At 40.3% G+C, this 18,884-nt stretch overlaps 1 protein-coding gene across 2 annotated transcripts in view; it reads right to left on the bottom strand.

The window, feature by feature from the left end:
- Nucleotides 1–2,338: 2,338 nt before the first annotated feature.
- Nucleotides 2,339–18,884, bottom strand: part of LOC148368133 (hexokinase-1-like) — a 141,066-nt gene continuing 124,520 nt past the window's right edge. For both annotated transcript variants that reach the window (XM_088334848.1, XM_088334849.1), the window contains one exon: nt 2,339–3,099. In XM_088334848.1, coding sequence (XP_088190974.1) covers nt 2,955–3,099 — 145 coding nt within the window. In that variant the 3' untranslated portion in view covers nt 2,339–2,954. The remainder of the gene's footprint in view (nt 3,100–18,884) is intronic.

Below are 18,884 nucleotides of genomic sequence, written 5' to 3'. Positions count from 1 at the left end.
AGCCTCATTCCAAATTGTATTAATTTAATCTCTTATCTCAAAATTCTAAACAAAATACTCCATTATGACAATGTGAAAAAGTTTTTTTTTTTACTTTTTTTGAATGTATTAAAAATAAAAAAACTAAGAAATCACATTTACATAAGTATTCACAGCCTTTGCCATGAAGCTCAAAATTGAGCTCAGGTGCATCTTTTTTCCACTGATCATCCTTGAGATCTTTCTACAGCTTAATTGGAGTCCACCTGCAGTAAATTCAGTTGATTGGACATGATTTGGAAAGGCACACACCTGTCTATATAAGGTCCCACAGTTGAGTGTGCATGTCAGAGCACAAACACCAAGCATGAAGTCAAAATAACTGTCTGTAGACCGAGACAGGATTGTCTTGAGGCACAAATCTGGGGAAGGATAGGTCCCAATGAGCACAGTGGCCTCCATTATTCGTAAATGGAAGACATTTGGAACCACCAGGACTCTTCCTAGAGCTGGCCGGCCTTCTAAACTGAGCGATCGGGGAAGAAGGGCCTTAGTCAGGGAGGTGACCAAGAACCCGATGGTCACTGTGTCAGAGCTCCAGCGTTCCTCTGTGGAGAGAGGAGAGCCTTCCAGAAGGACAACCATCTCTGCAGCAATCCACCAATCAGGCCTGTATGGTAGAGTGGCCAGACGAAAGCCACTCCTTAGTAAAAGGAACATGGAAGCCCGTCTGGAATTTGCCAAAAAGCACCTGAATGACTCTCAGACCAAGAGAAACAAAATTCTCTGGTCTGATGTGACAAAGATTGAACTCTTTGGTGTGAATGCCAGGCGCCATGTTTGGGGGAAACCAGGCACCGCTCATCACCAGGCCAATACCATCCCTACAGTGAAGCATGGTGGTGGCAGCATCATGCTGTGGGGATGTTTTTCAGCAGCAGGAACTGGCAGACTAGTCAGGATAGAAGGAAAAATGAATGCAGCAATATAGAGATATCCTGGATGAAAACCTGCTCCAGAGCGCTCTTGACCTCAGGCTGGGGCGGAGGTTCATTTTTCAGCAGGACAACGACCCAAAGCACACAGCCAAGATCTCAAAAGATTGGCTTCAGAACCACTCCGTGAATGTCCTGGAGTGGCCCAGCCAGACTCCAGACTTGAATCCGATCGAACATCTCTGGGGAGATCTGAAAATGGCTCTGCACAAACGTCTCCCATCCAACCTGATTGAGCTTGAGACTTATTGCAAAGAAGAATGGGCAAAACTGCCTAAAGATAGGTGTGCTAAACTTGTGGGATCATATTCAAAAATACTTGAGGCTGTATTTGCTGCCAAAGGTGGATCAACATTATTACGTATTAAGCAAAGGCTGTGAATACTTATGTAAATGTGATTTCTTAGTTTTCTATTTTTAATAAATTTAAAAAAAGTAAAAAAAAAAAAAAACTTTTTCACATTGTCATAATGGAGTATTTAGTGTAGAATTTTGAGATAAGAGATTAAATTAATACAATTTGGAATGAGGCTGTAACATAACAAAATGTGGAAAAAGTGAAGCGCTGTGAATACTTTCCGGATGCACTGTATTTGTGTTATTGTGGCTCAAAGCGTTCCCCACCCCTCCTATGGTGTATTCACACTAGACCAGGGGTCGGCAACCTATGACACGCGTGCCAGCAGTGGCACGCGAGGGGTTTAACAGTGGCACGCAAGCGCACGGCACAGTAATAATGATTTTTTGTAAATGTGCATTTTGACCTGAAATTTAGACATTTTCATTGCGCGCTTTCATTGTTTAGCGGCTTTACGGTGAGCGTGTGTCTGCGTGGTGCCTCGCAGAGGAGAGGTCTGTTTTAACCCTCCCACAGAAACACCGGCGCACGACAAATGAACGAATCACGACAGCCAAATCATGACAGCTCCTCGAGCGGAAAAATCTTGTTCTTTCCAGCCAGTGTGGACAGACGAATGGGGCTTTGTGCAAAAATGACCCTGCTGTTTGTGCATTATGCCTCGAGAGCGTTGTACCTCGCACGACAAGTGTAAACGTCAATACGAGACGAAACATGAACATGAATTCAAGGACAAGTCTGAAAAGGCGGATACATGCTCCCCCATCGCGTGAACGCGCATTCTGCTGCGCTTCCGACAAAAGCGATCGTATTCCATATAATAAGTTTATTAAAACAATAAAGCGAGCTAATTAAAACAATTAAGCGATCATAGTCTATATAACGCGTTTATTAAAACAATAACGCGCGATCGTACTCTACAAAATGCGTTTGTTAACGCGGAAGAAAAAGTCACAAACACCAGAGACGAACCAATGTACGCTATGATATCCACGATCACAACTAATTGTACACAAATAGCCTTTATTAGATATACTATAATAGCCATATGTAATGTATTTTATTGTGAATGAAACCCTGGTTGCATTGGATCCCGCCATGTAAACAAATTGTTTGTTTTTTTTTCATTTAAAATCGGACTTCCTGCCTATACTGTTTGCAAAGTAAGAAACGCTTTAAACCTATTATGTTTTTTTTGGGGGGGCTTTTGGATCCAACTACAGAGGAATACCTCCACTTAGTGATGTTTTACTGAATAGGTGTTCGACAAATCTAGTTTGTTTTATTACTACTATTATTATTATTGATAATAGTAATATTATGAGAAACATTCTGAAACTCTTCAAAATCATTGTGCTGACATATTTATGTCACAGAAGGTTACCCTAGAGGTCACAAGTCTATATCTCAAACAGGGTCAATATTAGCAAGGGAGTCAGATTTTGGACTGGTGTAAAATGACAGCTCTTTTGGATATAAAAGAAAATATTGCGCGAGTCATTTATCTTGGTGTGGCACACTGATTTACAAGGACATTTGAAAGTAGCACTCCACACCAAAAAGGTTGCTGACATGTGACAGGAGGGTGGCAGACGCTTGAGGGGTCCGATAGATGATGGTTGCTAGCTGCTGAGCTGCTGTCTCAATCGGACGCCGACGGCTGTGATGAGCGCAGCCCCTTTGCCGCTGCCGTCTTCAGACAGTAGGAAGTTGACATGGCAGCGAGGCGCCAGTTCCTTGACCGTTTTCTGCATGATCCCAGAGAAACTGTACACACAAGATCATTAGTCCAGATGACATACGCTGCTGTAGAACCTCAAAGGTTAAACATAATGAAAGGTGACCCACTGAGATTTGATCCATTGTTTTGTCATTTGGATATTTTCTTTGCTAAAAATACGTTCTTGTCTCACTCTTTTAGACAATGTAATAACACTTTAAAATAAAAAACTAAACAAAAACGGGACCTGGATTTTACAGCATTATAATGAAGTATAGGCAACATAAACTGGAAAAATGAACTGTTACAAATGTATACAAAAAGAGTCTTGCTTTCTCAGTTGTCCATATGTTACAACGATTTTTCACCATGACCATGGTGTTTTATGGGCCTGTGTGCTAAAGCAATTCCTGGAGACAAAAACCAACATTATACGTGACAAATCAGTACCCCACTTCATTGCCCCCTTTGACAATCAACACTCATAGAGAAATATTCGAAGGATTCTAATAATTTTATTTTCCTTGGTCAGTTGACAAAAATGATTCACCATATGCATTATTATTATGCTACGTATGTGTCATTTATTGTCTGTAATTGGCCGTTGCCACACGTTGATATATGTGAGATACTTTTATTGAGTAAAAAGTATTCTCCGATAGTGTTGACTGCGACCTTAAAGGGAGACATGCGAAGACTGGTGTGCTTGCTATTTTAAAAATTTTAAGGCAGGAGAGCTTACAACCAATGTTCCCTCTAATTTTCCACGGGTCTGAGTGTTCACACAAACTCCGTGAGCAACGCTTGAAACAACAGTGAGCAATGGCAATCCCAAGTGTGGCAACTAAATCGTTATCAAACATGTCCAAAACTTGACATCAAGTTACATTTTGCTGAGTTTCCGGCAATGCAAAATTATTTTTCACCCCTGAAAGAATTGACTAATGTACTATTGCAAAGATTGTAAGGCCTACAAACATCAATTGTTTTAACAATTCAAAAAAACAAAAAACAATTGAGAAGCACTGCCCCAGAGCTGACATACTTGTCAGCCATCTTGCTGCTAAAGGTACCCCAAAAAGTACAAACACCTTGTGAAAGGTTAAACAAAACAATGAGAAGAAAAATGATGTGGTTTGGTCACTTTAGGTCTCCGTGATTTATGTTTTTCCTTGTGCTTTGTCGCACTTGTTTTTGGTCGCACTACATCAGGGTTCTCCACCAGGGTGCCCCCTAAGAACGGCAGGGGTGCCCGCAAACCTGTTCTGAAAATGGCTCACCAGTACTAGGTCATTGTGATTTTCTAGAAAAATGTTGTTTTTTCAACCAAGTAATAACAAATTAACAACACAGAAATAAGAAATGCATACGTAAACTGGGTGTTATTTGAGATAGCTAGTAACAAAAATAGGTGTCCACTCAAAAAAGACCCCTGCACTACACAATACAATGAAATCTAGTGGTCAAATATTAAAGTGTCTTTTTAGGTAAGATAAAGTTAAACTAAAATAGTGAAACAATAAAACATTAATCAAAAACAATGATGAAAGAAAAAATAATGCAAACAAAACAATTTTGTTAAAGAGACACTATATTCTTTGACCAGTAGATGTCACTGTATTGTGGTGCAACCGAAAACAAGTGCTACAGTGCAAGGAAGAATACAAAATACGGAAAAGCATAGAGACCAGACCGCACCATTTATTTTCTAAATGACTTCCCCAGTGCGACTTCTACATCATGCAAACAAGGTTTTCGGTCTTTGGGTACCCGTAGCATCAAGATGGCGGACAATCATGTCCAGCTTCCCATAAGTGAGGCTCATGTTATGTAAAACAGATTCAGATTTCTCAACCTGCGAGTGTAAAAAAATGCATAATTATATGATGATTCATGTAGTTTTAGTTATTCAAATACATTTTGTTTTTTTAACTACCGTATTTTCCGCACTATAAGGCGCACCGGGTTATAGGGCGCACCCCGAAAGAATAGTTTTTGGTCCTATTTTTGACATACATAAGACACACCGGATTATAAGGCGCTACAATGGGAACGTGGACAAAACAGTCAGATAGTTCAGTCAAACTTATTACCCCCTTAACATTCCCAAAGCTTGCAAAGACGCAAATACGTGTCGAGAACACGTGCGGATGCGGTGTCCGTACGATGTCACTCAAATGCATCGTTCCATCATTCGGAAGGTTAAAGTCTTGGGATTCAAGAAATGCCAACCATTCCTTAGTTTCTATTTTCTTTTTCGCTCGCAACTTTACTGTGCATATGACAATAAACACTTGGAATTGAGTTTAATTTAAAAATAGACACTCCATTCCATCCATTATCTGCACCGCTTATCACAGAAACATCGATTTCAGTCTGAAACAAGATACAGGGATAATATAAAACCCGGAGTAGCTCACCGAAGTCGTTGTGTTCATAATAATGTGCAGCCAATGTCCTCTTATATCCGTGAGTGTAGTAAATTCAGAAGAGTAAAATATTTACAAATACAGTACAGAATAGTAAAATACTGTTTCCTCCCCCACCGTAGTTCGACCTAACATGCTATTCACATTCATCTTTTTTGGCCAATTGCAGGCTTTGTTTTGCCGTTTAAGCCAATGCCAGCCTGTAAATGATAAAAAAAATCAGCCCCTTGACCTCCGAATAACTTTAGCCAATAGTGATCGATTCAACTGATGATTGACACATTGGTTAGCCAATGAAACGCCGGTAAATAAATCCCAGCATATACCGCGCACTACTTGGCGTACAGGGGTAAATTGAGTTGGCGGCTGCAAGTTAGTTGGAAGACTTTGCGATTAATGTTGATCCATAAATAAGGCGCACTGTATTATAAGGCGCATGGTTAGCTTTTGAAAAAAACAAAGGCTTTTAGGTGCGCCTTATAGTGCGGAAAATACGGTAATTATTTTTTCAACCACTAAGAGGCACTAAAATATATCTATTTTAAAGGTACACGAATCATGACCGCTCTTCCAGCGAAAAAAAAAAACGTCTTCTCCAGCCAGCGTGGATAGATGACAGGGACTTTGTGAGAAAAAAAAAATGCTGTTTGTGCATTGTGTTTCGAGAGCGTTGTACCTCGCGCATCAAGTGTTAAACGTCATTACGAGACGAAACATGAATTCAAGGCGGAGGCATAAAAATGCGCTGCGTCCAGATACGGCAAACAAACACAGACCCTAAAAACCTTTGTTGCTGCTAAAAACACCACCACTGAAGCAAGTTTTCACTTGATCACTGCATAGCAAAGCAAGGAGAACCATTTACTGCGAATATTTTAAAGAAGCGTGTGTGTATGTGTGTGCGCTCGTGTGCATTGCTGCTGTTATTTTAAGTTTTGATATTTTCTTCAAAAATATATCATTGATGAATGGTTTAGTAGCTGACCATATTACTTGTTTTTTGATTGTAGTTTATAGTTGATGAAGAATGCTTGATTGTGGTTACCGTAAATTCCGGACTATAAGCCGCTACTTTTTTCCCAAATGTTCAGCCCTGCGGCTTATTCAGTGACACTAATGAACACCAGCGACACTCGAGTACAAAAGGTAAAATCTAAACCGGTGGATTTGTGCGCCGAGGTAAACTGCATCCTCTTGGGTTATGATCGAATTGTCCGTATGACCGAGGATAGGACTTTGTTTCAAATGTGAGGAAGACGTCCTTGAAGACGTCAATAAAGACGGGAAAGACGAGAACGGCCTGCCGTGAATTTCATTTTTGCGGCACAGCTTTTTAAACAGCTACGCTTTGAGCTCTGCGAGCGTGTTATGAGTAGCGTGGTGGTACCTTTCACAGGCACGGTTTGGGATAAAAGTTATATTATTATTATTAAAGCTTTGAAAACTCTCTCGGTGTACCGTCTTTCTTCGTAAATATGTGTAACCATGTATAATATGTATTTGCAACTCTAAATTTTTGTCATGTATTTATTTGTATTTATTCTGGACATTAGGTACTGCTAAGTCTTGCACTGACCAATTAAAAAGAAGGGGCGTAACAGACGCGGGGGATTATGGGAAGAAGGGACCAGTAAAGGTGCGTGTTTGTGGACACCGCAGACAAAGGTGCATATATATTTTCCCCACCCTTACCTTCGGAAATATACACTTTTTTTTCCCCTTGGATTACTTTCAACGGGCACCTGGACTTTGCAGGTCTGCATCAAATGATAACAACCGGTATCATTTTCCATTCTAACAACCAATTAGTAAAACCTAAATGTGTCAGCATGAGACGATCAGGTGCTGATCAAACCTCACATTGTATTTGCTGTTAAACGTCATATTGGAATATAATATTGTGAATGTGCTTGATTGCTGTTGAGATTGTCAAGAGGGGTTGTTCAAACCTCACACTGTTTGTTTTCTGTTATAAGTGTCAATAAATTTGTTCAAAACACACAAAAAAAAATGTGCAAACCGAAGATGGAATAAGAGCTTGCTCTGTCCACTCCACGCATCGGCCCGGTATTGCAGTACCTCCAGGAACGGTGCATTCGCGATGATCGCTACTTGGCTCTGTGGCTAGGACCTTGACTCGGCCTCTTGGCTGAGAGCAAGTGTCTCGGCCCTTGTCTTTTTAGCGTATTGTGATTTGACCGATAACGGATAATGGATAATTGATAAAGAATATAAAACAATAAACCTTAAAAAAATGTGAATAGCAAGCTTGCTAAAGTACGCCATAAAGAAACATGTTTCATTAGTCTGTGTTTGTAAATATTTTGCTCTCCTGGATTTACTTCACTCACGGTTGTAAGAAGACCATGGTTGCGTATCATTATTGAACGTGAGAACTTAGGTGAGCTATGCGGCTTTATATTTTCCCGGTATCTTGTTTTAGAACGATCTTGATGTTGCTGTGATGAGTTGAGTGAATTAAACCCAATTCCAAGTGTTTATTGTCATATGCACAGTAAAGTTGCGAGCGAAAAAGAAAATAGAAACTAAGGAATGGTTGGCATTTCTTGAATCCCAAGACTTTAACCTTCCGAATTATATTTGAAACGATGCATTTGAGTGACATCGTACGGACACCACATCTGGACGTGTCTACGACACGTATTTGCTTCTTTGCAAGCTTTGGGAATGTTAAGGGGGTAATAAGTTTGACTGAACTATCTGACTGTTTTGTCGACGTTCCCATTGTAGCGCCTTATAATCCGGTGCGCCTTATCTATGGAAGATATAGGACCAAAAACCATTTTTTGGGGATGCGCCGTATAACCCGGTGCGCCCTATAGTGCGGAAAATACGGTAATATGATGTGTCTGATAATTAGCAAGCAACAGAGGAACATCAAACTTATACAGGTTCTCACCGTTGAAACTGTTCAGTTGAAAAGAATTTCTGTTCCCAATGTGGATATATTCGGCTAATATACCGGTGCGGCTTGTGTATGTAATAAATACGTTTTCCTCCCGAAATGTGGGGGGGTGCGCCTTATAATCAAGTGCGCCTTATAGTCCGGAATTTACGGTAATTCTTGTGGTAAAAAGTTGAAGTCAGAATGGCTTCAGGCCTTTCCACATGTTGTTCACATTCATATTTTAGTTAATTGATGAACAAGAATAGTGGATGATTAATAGGTCAGTTATACCAGTGTGCCGCTGGAATTGTATCTTTCCAAAAATTTAGGCCATTCAGTATTGTTGCACTCTTCAGACGAGGAACTGTAATAGTCATCCATATCAGTAGGTGGCAGTAGATTTTTATATACACTCTATGTACTACTTATCTGCTCTTGAGGTAGCACAGTACATCTCATCTCATCAGCTGTACCGCTTATCCTGATTAGGGTCGCGGGGGGGCTGGAGCCCATCCCAGCCATCACCGGGCAGTGGGCAGGGGACACCCTGAACTGGTTGCCAGCCAATCGCAAGGCACACAGGGACAGACAACTCACTCGCTCAGTCACACCTAGGGACAATTTGGACCGGCCAATTCACCTGAAATGCATGTCTTTGGAATGTGGGAGGAAACCGGAGTGCCCGGAGGAAACCCATGCAAGCACGGGGAAACAAACTCCGCACAGTAGGGCCGGTAGCTGGATTTGAACCCACGCAGGAGGTTCCCACGACCTCAGAACTGTGCCGCACACGCGCTAACCACTGCGCCGCCGTGCTGCCAGCACAGTACATTTAATAACATAAAGCACATCATTCTTTTTTTATATTAAGTATTATTTTCTTCTTTTATATACTAATTATCTGCTTATGAGGTAGTACAGTGAAATATTTGATATAACTTAATTTTCAAACATTTTCGACGAACGGTTTGCCACGGAACTTTTTTATAAATAAAAGTGTACCTTGGTTCAAAAAAAGGGTTGAAAAACACTGAGTTATACGATTAAAATGTCTATCCATGTTGTATATTTGGACTGGAGTAAAATGACAGCTCTGTTGGATATTAAAAAAATGTTGTGCGAGTCACTAATCTTGGTGTGGCACACTGATTTACAAGGAAATTTGAAAGTGGCACTCCGCACCAAAAAGGTTCCTGACCCCTGCTGTAGACTGTCAGATGTTGCTGTATGGTATTGACCCTTTGCATGTGACATCACGTTGCCTGCTCTGTCCACTCCACGCATCGGCCCGGTATTACAGTACCTCCGGGAAAGGTGCATTCGCAATGATCGCAGCAAGGCTTTAAGGCTAGGACCTTAGCTTGGCCTTTTGGCTGAGAGTAAGAGTCCGGGCTCCTAGGCTTTGTAGCGTATTATGAACTGACCGATAACGGATAATGGATAATGAATAAAGAAGATAGAACAATAACCCTTACCGTTACCATTTCTTACTATGTAATGAGCTGCTTTTATTGCAATTAACCAGTGAGTCAAAACCGTTATCTACCAAGTGTATTAAGAACTGTAATTTGCTCTCCCGTAAAACTTTTTATAACAAAATGAACTGCCAAATTACCAACAGGATAAAACGGCAGACAAATGTTAAGAAGATAAAACTTTGCAAAAGTAAATTTCAACATGCTCATGAGTGAATACAAGGTACAAATGCCCTGAACTTTACTTGTCTGTTACATTACCCTAAAATTTAGATACAAGTTCATTTTAGTGATGTTTGCGTGACAGGGACATTTCACAACGCGCTTGCTTTTTTTCGTAGAGTACTAGATACAAAAACTGGTAAGCATCCAGACTTTTAAAAGCTTTTGGATCAGTGCCAGTGTACGATGATACTTGTAAATGGTGGGGACTGAAGTCATGTAGATTTGGTAAGATGTAGACAAGCCACAACTAACTGTTAAAATTGATGGTTTAAAGCTTTGGCAGCTATTTGTTGTATCACGTGATTTATGAGCCAGTAAGTCGGTTAAATCAATGCAAATGAGAGTGCAAACCTTTCCGTTGTGACGCTAAAAGTTGTTTTGTTTTTAAAAACAGTAATTACATTTTTTTTTTACATCTTTATTTTATTTAAGAACGCATCATTACAAACATATTTCGATTCATCCATTATCTGCAACCGCTTATTCTCAGTAGGGTCGCGGGGGTGCTGGAGCCCATCCCAATCATCTTCGGGAAGTGGGCAGGTTGCCAGCCACTCACAGGGTTCATTACAAACCACACACGCACGCACGCACGCACACACACATTATATATATATATATATATATATATATATATCAAGTTACAATTTGCTGCTAAGGGTACCCTTATATATATATATATATATATATATATATATATATATATATATATATATATATATATATAATATGTATGTGTGTGTGTAGTTCGTAATGAGCCCTGTATATGTATATATCTACATATATATTATATACACACACACATACAGTGGAGAAAATATGTATTTGAACACCCAGATCAGACTGAAATTTTCATTGTAGTAGCATGTCCACTATGGAGGGATAAACTAAGAAGAAAAATCCAGAATTCACAATGCATGATTTTTTAACAATTTATTTGTATGATACAGGTGCAAATAGTATTTAAACACCTGTGTGTCATCGAGAATTCTGACCAAGAAAGACATGTTACTTTGCCCATTAGAAGTCCACCTGCACTCCATGTATCATCCTGAATCAGATGCACCTGTTTGAGGTCGCTAGCTGCATAAAGACACCTGTCCACCCCATACAATCAAAAAAGACTTCAACTTGTAACATGGTGAAGACCAAAGATCTGTCGAAAGACACCAGAGACCGAATTGTACACCTCCACAATGTTGGACAGGGCTACAGAGCAATTGCCAAGCAGCTTGGTGAAAAAAGGTCCACTGTTGGAGCAATCATTAGAAAATGGAAGAAGCTCTAAACATGACGGTCAATTTCAATCAGAGTGGAGCCCCATGCAAAATATCACCTTATGGGGCCTCAATGATTCTAAGAAAGGTGAGATATCAGCCTGGAACTACAACACAAGAGTTGTTCAATGACCTGAAAAGAGCTGGGACCACCGTTTCCAAGGTTACTGTCGATAAAACACTAAGACGTCATGGTTTGAAATCATGTATGGCACGAATAGTTCCCCTGCTTCAACCAGCACAAGTCAAGGCCCATCTTCAGTTTGGATATGACCTTTTGGATGATACAGAGGAGTCATGGGAAAAAGTGTTGTCAGATGAGACCCAAATAGAACTTTTTGATCATAAGTCCACTAAGCGTGTTTGGATGAAGAAGAATGAAGAGTATAATCCGAAGAAAACCATCCCTACTGTGAAGTGTGCATCATGCCCCGGGGGGTGTTTTTCTGGACATGGGACAGGACGAGTGCAGCAGTGTATTGTGAGATTGTTGGGAACAAGCTCCTTCCCTCAGTCAAAGCATTGAAGATGGCTCGTGGCTGGGGTCTTCCAACACGACATCGACCCGAAAGACACAGCCAGGAAAAGCAAGGAGTGGCTCCGTAAGAAGCATATCAAGATTCTAGCATGGCCCAGCCACTATCAAGACCTGAACCCAATCACAAATCTTTGGAAGGAGCTCAAACTCCGTGTTTCTCAGTGACCGCTCCAAACCTGACTGATCTAGAGAAGATTTGCTTGGAGGAGTGGGCCAAGATCCCTCCTGCAGTGTGTGCAAACCTGGTAGAAGACTACAGAAAAATGTTAGACCGCTGTAATAGCAAACAAAAGCTACTGTACCAACAATTAACAATAATTTTGTCAGATGTTCAAATACTTATTTGCAGCTAAATCACACAAATAAATTGTTGAAAATAATAATAATAATAATAATTTCCTTTGTATTGTCATTCTTTGTAACAGTGTACACAGAACGAAATGTCGATATACCTGACCCGTTGTAGCGAGTCGATGCAGCCGCAGCCAACAGAGGGCGCCGCCATTATACCAATTAGGTATGTCTCGGCCGAGGCGCGAACCAGCGACCTCCCAGTCTCAAAGCGGGCACACTACCATCTAGGCTACTGAGCTGGTACAACCCTATGCATTGTGATTTCTGGATTTTTCTTTTTAGTTTATCTCTCTCACAGTGGACAAACACCTACAATGAAAATTTCAGACCCCTCCATAATTTCGAAGTGGGAGATTAAGCAAAATAGCGGGGTGTATGCTTATACTATATATATATATATATATATATATATATATATATACTGTATACAAACACACACACACAAACACACATTTTTGTACATGCACGCAGATACCAACACACATATACAGACACAGACACACAAAGTGTATGTATGAATATATAAATTGGCTTGCCAAACTATATGGCCCCCTTGAACTTTGTGACCTTTTTTAACATTTCAGACTTCAAACATCAAGATATAAAACGGTAATTTCTTGTAAATAATAAGTCGGACACAGTCATGAAGTGGGAACACACTTTATTGGATATTTTAAACTTTCTAAAAAACGAAAAAGTGGGTGTGCAAAATTATTCAGCCCCATTGAGTTAATACTTTGCAGCGCCACCTTTTGCTGCGATTACAGCTGCAAGTCACTTAAGCTATTTTTTTCCCATTCCTCATTGCATAACAGTTCTAGCTCAGTGAGGTTGGATGGAAAGCGTTTGTGAACCGCAGTTTTCAGTTCTTTCCATGGATTCTCAATTGGATTGAGGTCTGAACTTTGACTTGGCCATTGTAACACCTTGATATGTTTTTGGTAACCCATTCCATTGTAGCCTTTGCTTTATGTTTTGGATTATTGTTGGATTGGATTGGATTGTTATAGTTGGAAGACAAATCTCCGTCCCAATTTCAGGTCTTTTGCGGACTCCATCACGTTTTCTTCCAGAATGGTCCTGTATTTGGCTCCATCCATCTTCCAATCAATTTTAACCATCTTCCGTGTCCCTGCTGAAGAAAAGCAGGCCCAAACCATGATGCTGCCACCACCATGTTTGACTGTGGGGATGTTATGTTGAGGGTGATGAGCTGTGCTGCTTTTATGCCAAGCATAACGTCTTGCATTGTTGCCAAAAAGTAAAATTTTGGTCTCATCTGACCAGAGCACTTTCTTCCACATGTTTGGTGTGTCTCCCAGGTGTCTTGTGGCAAACTTTAAACGACACTTTTTATGGATATCTTTAAGAAATGGCTTTCTCCCACCTCAGCTGTAGACCTCTGGAGTTCATCCAGAGTGATCATGGGCCTCTTGGTTGCATCTCTGACCAGTTTTCTCCTTGTATGAGTTAAAAATTTAGGGGGACGGTCCGATCTCGGTAGATTTGCAGTGTTCTGATACTCTTTCCATTTCAATATAATTGCTTGCACAGTGCTTCTTGGGATGTTTAAAGCTTGGGAAAACTTTTTTGTATCCAAATCCAGCTTTAAACTTCTCCACAATCGGACCTGCCCGGTGTGTTCCTCGTTCTTCATGAAGCTCTGTGCGCCTAGAAAATGACCTCTGAGACTATCACAGTGCACTGGGAAGTACAGAGACGTGATTACGCACAGGTGGATTCCGTTTATCATCGTGAGTCATTTAGATCAACATTGAATAATTCAGAGATCCTCACTGAACTTCTGAGTTTGCTCCACTGAAAGTAAAGGGGCTGAATAATTTTGCATAATTTTTGAATAATTTTTCGTTTTTTATTTGTTGAAGTGTGTTCCACTTCATGATTGTGTCCCACTTATTGTTGATGCTTCACAGTTTTATATCTTGATCTTTGAAGTCTGAAATGTGGCAAAAGGTCTCAAAGTTCAAGGGGGCCTAATAGCTTTATATATGAATATATATATATATATATATATATTATATTATATATATATATATATATATCTATCCATCCATTATCTGCGGCGGCACGGGTCACTCCCAGGCCGCGCGACGGAGCGAGTTCGGCGGACGCGGCGTCAAGCGAGAAAAGGCGGCGGATGTGATCGGGCATGCATACATACATACATACATACACATACATATATATATATATATATATATATATATATATATATATTTATATATATATATATATATACTATACAATTCCCGCGGCAATTGTAAGAGTTGTGATTGATCTGGAAGATGATCCCGGTATGTATATATAACCGCGGTTGTTAGCATTATGTTAGCATAAAGTTTTTAGCTTTTTTACTTGGTTCTGGCAAGTTCATTTAAGATGGGCCCACAACCGTTAGCAACAAGCATATGCCTTGTGGAGGTCTAAAAAACACATTCATGGTAAAACCATAGTAATAACACTGTTATTACACTTTAAAAACTTTTAAAATATACATGTTCAAATAGAATGGGCAGATCGATTTGAATTGGCCCATCCGGAATGCATTGAGCCCATTCAATTTGCTGAGTTGTTAGCATGTTAGCATTAGAATAATTTTGCAGCATGAAGAAGTTAGCATTTAGCCGTTAGCATCACTTTTTAGCATGTATCCATTAGCATAACTCATCAACATGAGCCCATTAGCATAATTTGTAAATATGAAGTCGTTACAATATTGACATTACCAAAATTTTTTAGCATGAAGAAGTTAGCATTTAGCCGTTAGCATCACTCTTTAGCAGTTATCCATTAACATAACTCATCAACATGAGACCATTGGCATAATTTGTAAATATGAAGTCGTTAGAATATTGCCTTTACAAACATTTTTTAGCATGAAGAAGTTAGCATTTAGCTGTTACGATCACTTTTTAGAATGTACCTGTTAGCATAACTCTTTAACATGACGCCATTAGCATAATTTGTAAATATGAAGTCTTTAAAATATAGCCGTTACCAAAAATTTTTACTATGAAGAAGTTAGCATTGCCGACAGTGTTACAGCTAGCTTGCGCAAATACTTGAGCTGGCTACGCCAGCCCGACTAATCACCAACAGTGTTTACAGCTAGCTTGCGCTAATGTTTGGGCTGGCTAATGGTAATGTGGGTCGGGCCCCCTCAAGCCACCCTGGACAGTCCCTGCTTACTATGACTACACTCTGGAAAAGCCCTCGTTTCCATGACTACCCATAGAAATGAATGGGCCCATGTATTTTGGATGGGAGAATCTCAAAACCCATTATTCCGGATGGGGACTTTTTTTGTTCTCCTGGGCTGTCAAAAGACAAGCCACAAGAGTCCCGGTTGGGCCGGAATTTTTGGTATATGAATCGATGGAGTATTTAAAAAGCTCTGGGAGGAGTTCCCCGTTAAAATTCGGCGGAAGAAGATAGACATAACTAGACAATTCCTGCGGCAATTGTAAGAGTTGTGATTGATCTGGAAGATGATCCCGTCATGTATATATAACCCCGGTTGTTAGCATTATGAGTTAGCATAATTTTTTTAACCCAGAGTGATGTTTCTGTCATTTTTTTACTTGGTTCTGTGGGGTGACTCCGCCCACCCACACCCCCCCCGGTACTGGCAAGTTCATTTCGGATGGGCCCATAATCGTTAACAACAAGGATATGCCTTGTGGAGGTCTAAAAAACACATTCATGGTAAAACCATAGTAATAACACTGTTATTACACATTAAAAACTTTTAAAATATACCGTATTTTCCGCACTATAAGGCGCACCTAAAAGCCTTTATTTTTTTCAAAAGCTGACCATGCGCCTTATAATACAATGCGCCTTATTTATGGATCAACATTAATCGCAAAGTCTTCCAACTAACTTGCAGCCGCCGACTCGATTTTCCCCCGAACGCCAAGTAGTAGGCGGTGGATGGTGGGATTTATTTACCGGCGTTTCATTGGCTAACCAATGTGTCAATCATCAGTTGAATCGATCACTATTGGATAAAGTTATTCGGAGGTCAAGAGGCGGATCCTTCTTATCATTTACAGACTGCCATTGGCTCAAACGGCAAACAAAGCCTGCAATTGGCCGAAAAAGATGTGTCAATCATCAGTTGAATCGATCACTATTGGCTAAAGTTATTCGGAGGTCAAGAGGCGGATCCTTTTTATAATGTACAGGCTGCCATTGGCTTAAACAGCGAATAAAAGCCTGCAATTGGCCGAAAAAGATGAATGCGTATAGCATGTGGCCGATGGCATAGAGAAAGCAATTTTTTCTATTCTGTATTTGTAAATATTGTATTCTCCTGGATTTACTACCCTCACGGATATAAGAGGACATTGCCTGCACATTATTATGAACACAATGACTTCGGTGAGCTATTCCCGGTTTTATATTGTCTTGTTTCAGACTGAACTTGATGTTTCTGTGATAAGCGGTGCAGATAATGGATGGAATGGAGTGTCTATTTTTAAATTAAACTCAATTCCAAGTGTTTATTGTCATATGCACAGTAAAGTTGCGAGCGAAAAAGAAAATAGATACGAAGGAATGGTTATCATTTCTTGAATCCCAAGACTTTAACCTTCCGAATGATGGAACGATGCATTTGAGTGACATCTTACGGACACCGCATTCGCACGTGTTCTCGACACGTATTTGCGTCTTTGCAAGCTTTCGGAATGTTAAGGGGGTAATAAGTTGGACTGAACTATCTGACTGTTTTGTCCACGTTCCCATTGTAGCGCCTTATAATCCGGTGCGTCTTATATATGTCAAAAATAGGACCAAAAACTATTTTTTCGGGGTGTGCCCTATAACCCGGTGCGCCTTATAGTGCGGAAAATACGGTACATGTTTAAATAGAATGGGCCGGTCGATTTTAATTGGCCCATCCGGAATGCATTGAGCCCATTCAATTTGCTGAGTCGTTAGCATGTTAGCATTAGAATAATTATTCTGCATGAAAAAGTTAGCATTTAGCCTTTAGCATCACTCTTTAGCAGTTACCCATTAACATAACTCAACAACATGAGACCATTGGCATAATTTGTAAATATGAAGTCATTGAAATATTGCGGTTACCAAAATTTTTTAGCATGAAAAAGTTAGCATTTAGCCGTTAGCATAACTTTTTAGCATGTACCCATTAGCATAACTCATCAACATGTATCCATTAGCATAGTTTGTAAATATGAAGTTGTTAAAATATAGCCCTTACCAAAAATTTTTAGCATGAAGAAGTTAGCATTAAATAATTGGCATCACATTTTAACAGGTAGCCATTAGCATAACTCGTCAACATGTAGCCATTAGCATAATTTGTAAATATGAAATCTATAAAATATTGCCATTACCTAAATGTTTTAGCATAAAGAAGTTAGCATTTAGGCGTTAGCATCACTTTTTAAAATGTATCTGTTAGCATAACTCATTAACATGAGGCCATTAGCATAATTTGTAAATATGAAGTCGTTAAAATGTAGCCATTACCAAAACTTTTAACTATGAAGAAGTGAGCATTGCTGACAGTGTTTACAGCTAGCTTGTCACCAACAGTTTTTACTGCTAGCATGAGTAAGCATAGCATCAACCTCTCATCGCTAATACTTGGGCTGGCGTAATCACCAACAGTGTTTACAGCTAGCTTGCGCTAATGTTGTCAACACTTTGCTAGCGGCGCACATAGCTGTTAGCAGCCTCTCGCTAGCATCCACTCTTTGGAATTCACCATTTACCCATGGTTAAAGGTAATGTGGGTCGGGCCCCCTCAAGCCACCCTGGACAGTCCCTGCTTACTATGACTACCCTCTGGAAAAGCCCTCGTTTCCATGACTACCCATAGAAATGAATGCGCCCATGTATTCCGGATGGGAGACTCTCAAAACATATTAGAGCGGATGTGGACTTTTTTTCGTCTCCGGGGCCCCTTGCAGGCCCCCGGTGACTTGTATCGCTGTCAGAAGACAACCCACAAGAGTCCCGGTCGGGCCGGAATTTTTAGTACATGAATTGTTGGGTTAGTGTCATTTTTCGCAGGCACAACTACATTGCCCTGTGCTTACAGCACTTGGCAATGTAGTTGTGCCTTGCTGAAGCAATCACAACTAATAAATATATATACATATATATACTGGACTGTCTCAGAAAATTAGAGCTTAGAGAGTATCCTGACCAGCTGTATCTCTGTGTGGTGTGGAGGCTGCAGCGCTTCCGGCTGGGGTAGTGTGAGGAGGGTGACGAGGACAGCAGAGAAAATCATCGGGACTTCTCTCCCCTCCATTCAGGACATTGGCCAGAAGCGCTGCCTATCTCAAGCTAAGAACATTATCAGGGAGCCCTCTCACCCCCATCATGGACTGTTCACTCTGCTAGCCTCTGGAAAGAGGTACTGCAGTGTGCGGTGCAGGACCACCAGGTTCCACAATAGTCTTGTCCCCCTGGCCATTAGACTGTTAAATGGTCAATCAAACACATAGTTAATCTAAACTGCTGCTAATCTGTACATCTGTTGGTTTTGTTTGACTTTTTTGCACTACTGGCAGTTCTTTATAGCTAGCCACTCCTTGCACATCTGTTTCTCTGCACTATTGTAC

The sequence above is a fragment of the Urocampus carinirostris genome, chromosome 4 (genome assembly GCF_059441175.1).
Source record: "Urocampus carinirostris isolate Australia breed hairy pipefish chromosome 4, RoL_Ucar_1.0, whole genome shotgun sequence".
Classification (NCBI taxonomy): Eukaryota; Metazoa; Chordata; class Actinopteri; order Syngnathiformes; family Syngnathidae; genus Urocampus; species Urocampus carinirostris.
The sequence above is the reverse complement of the archived record's forward strand: the minus strand, read 5'-3'. Positions and strand labels throughout refer to the sequence as shown.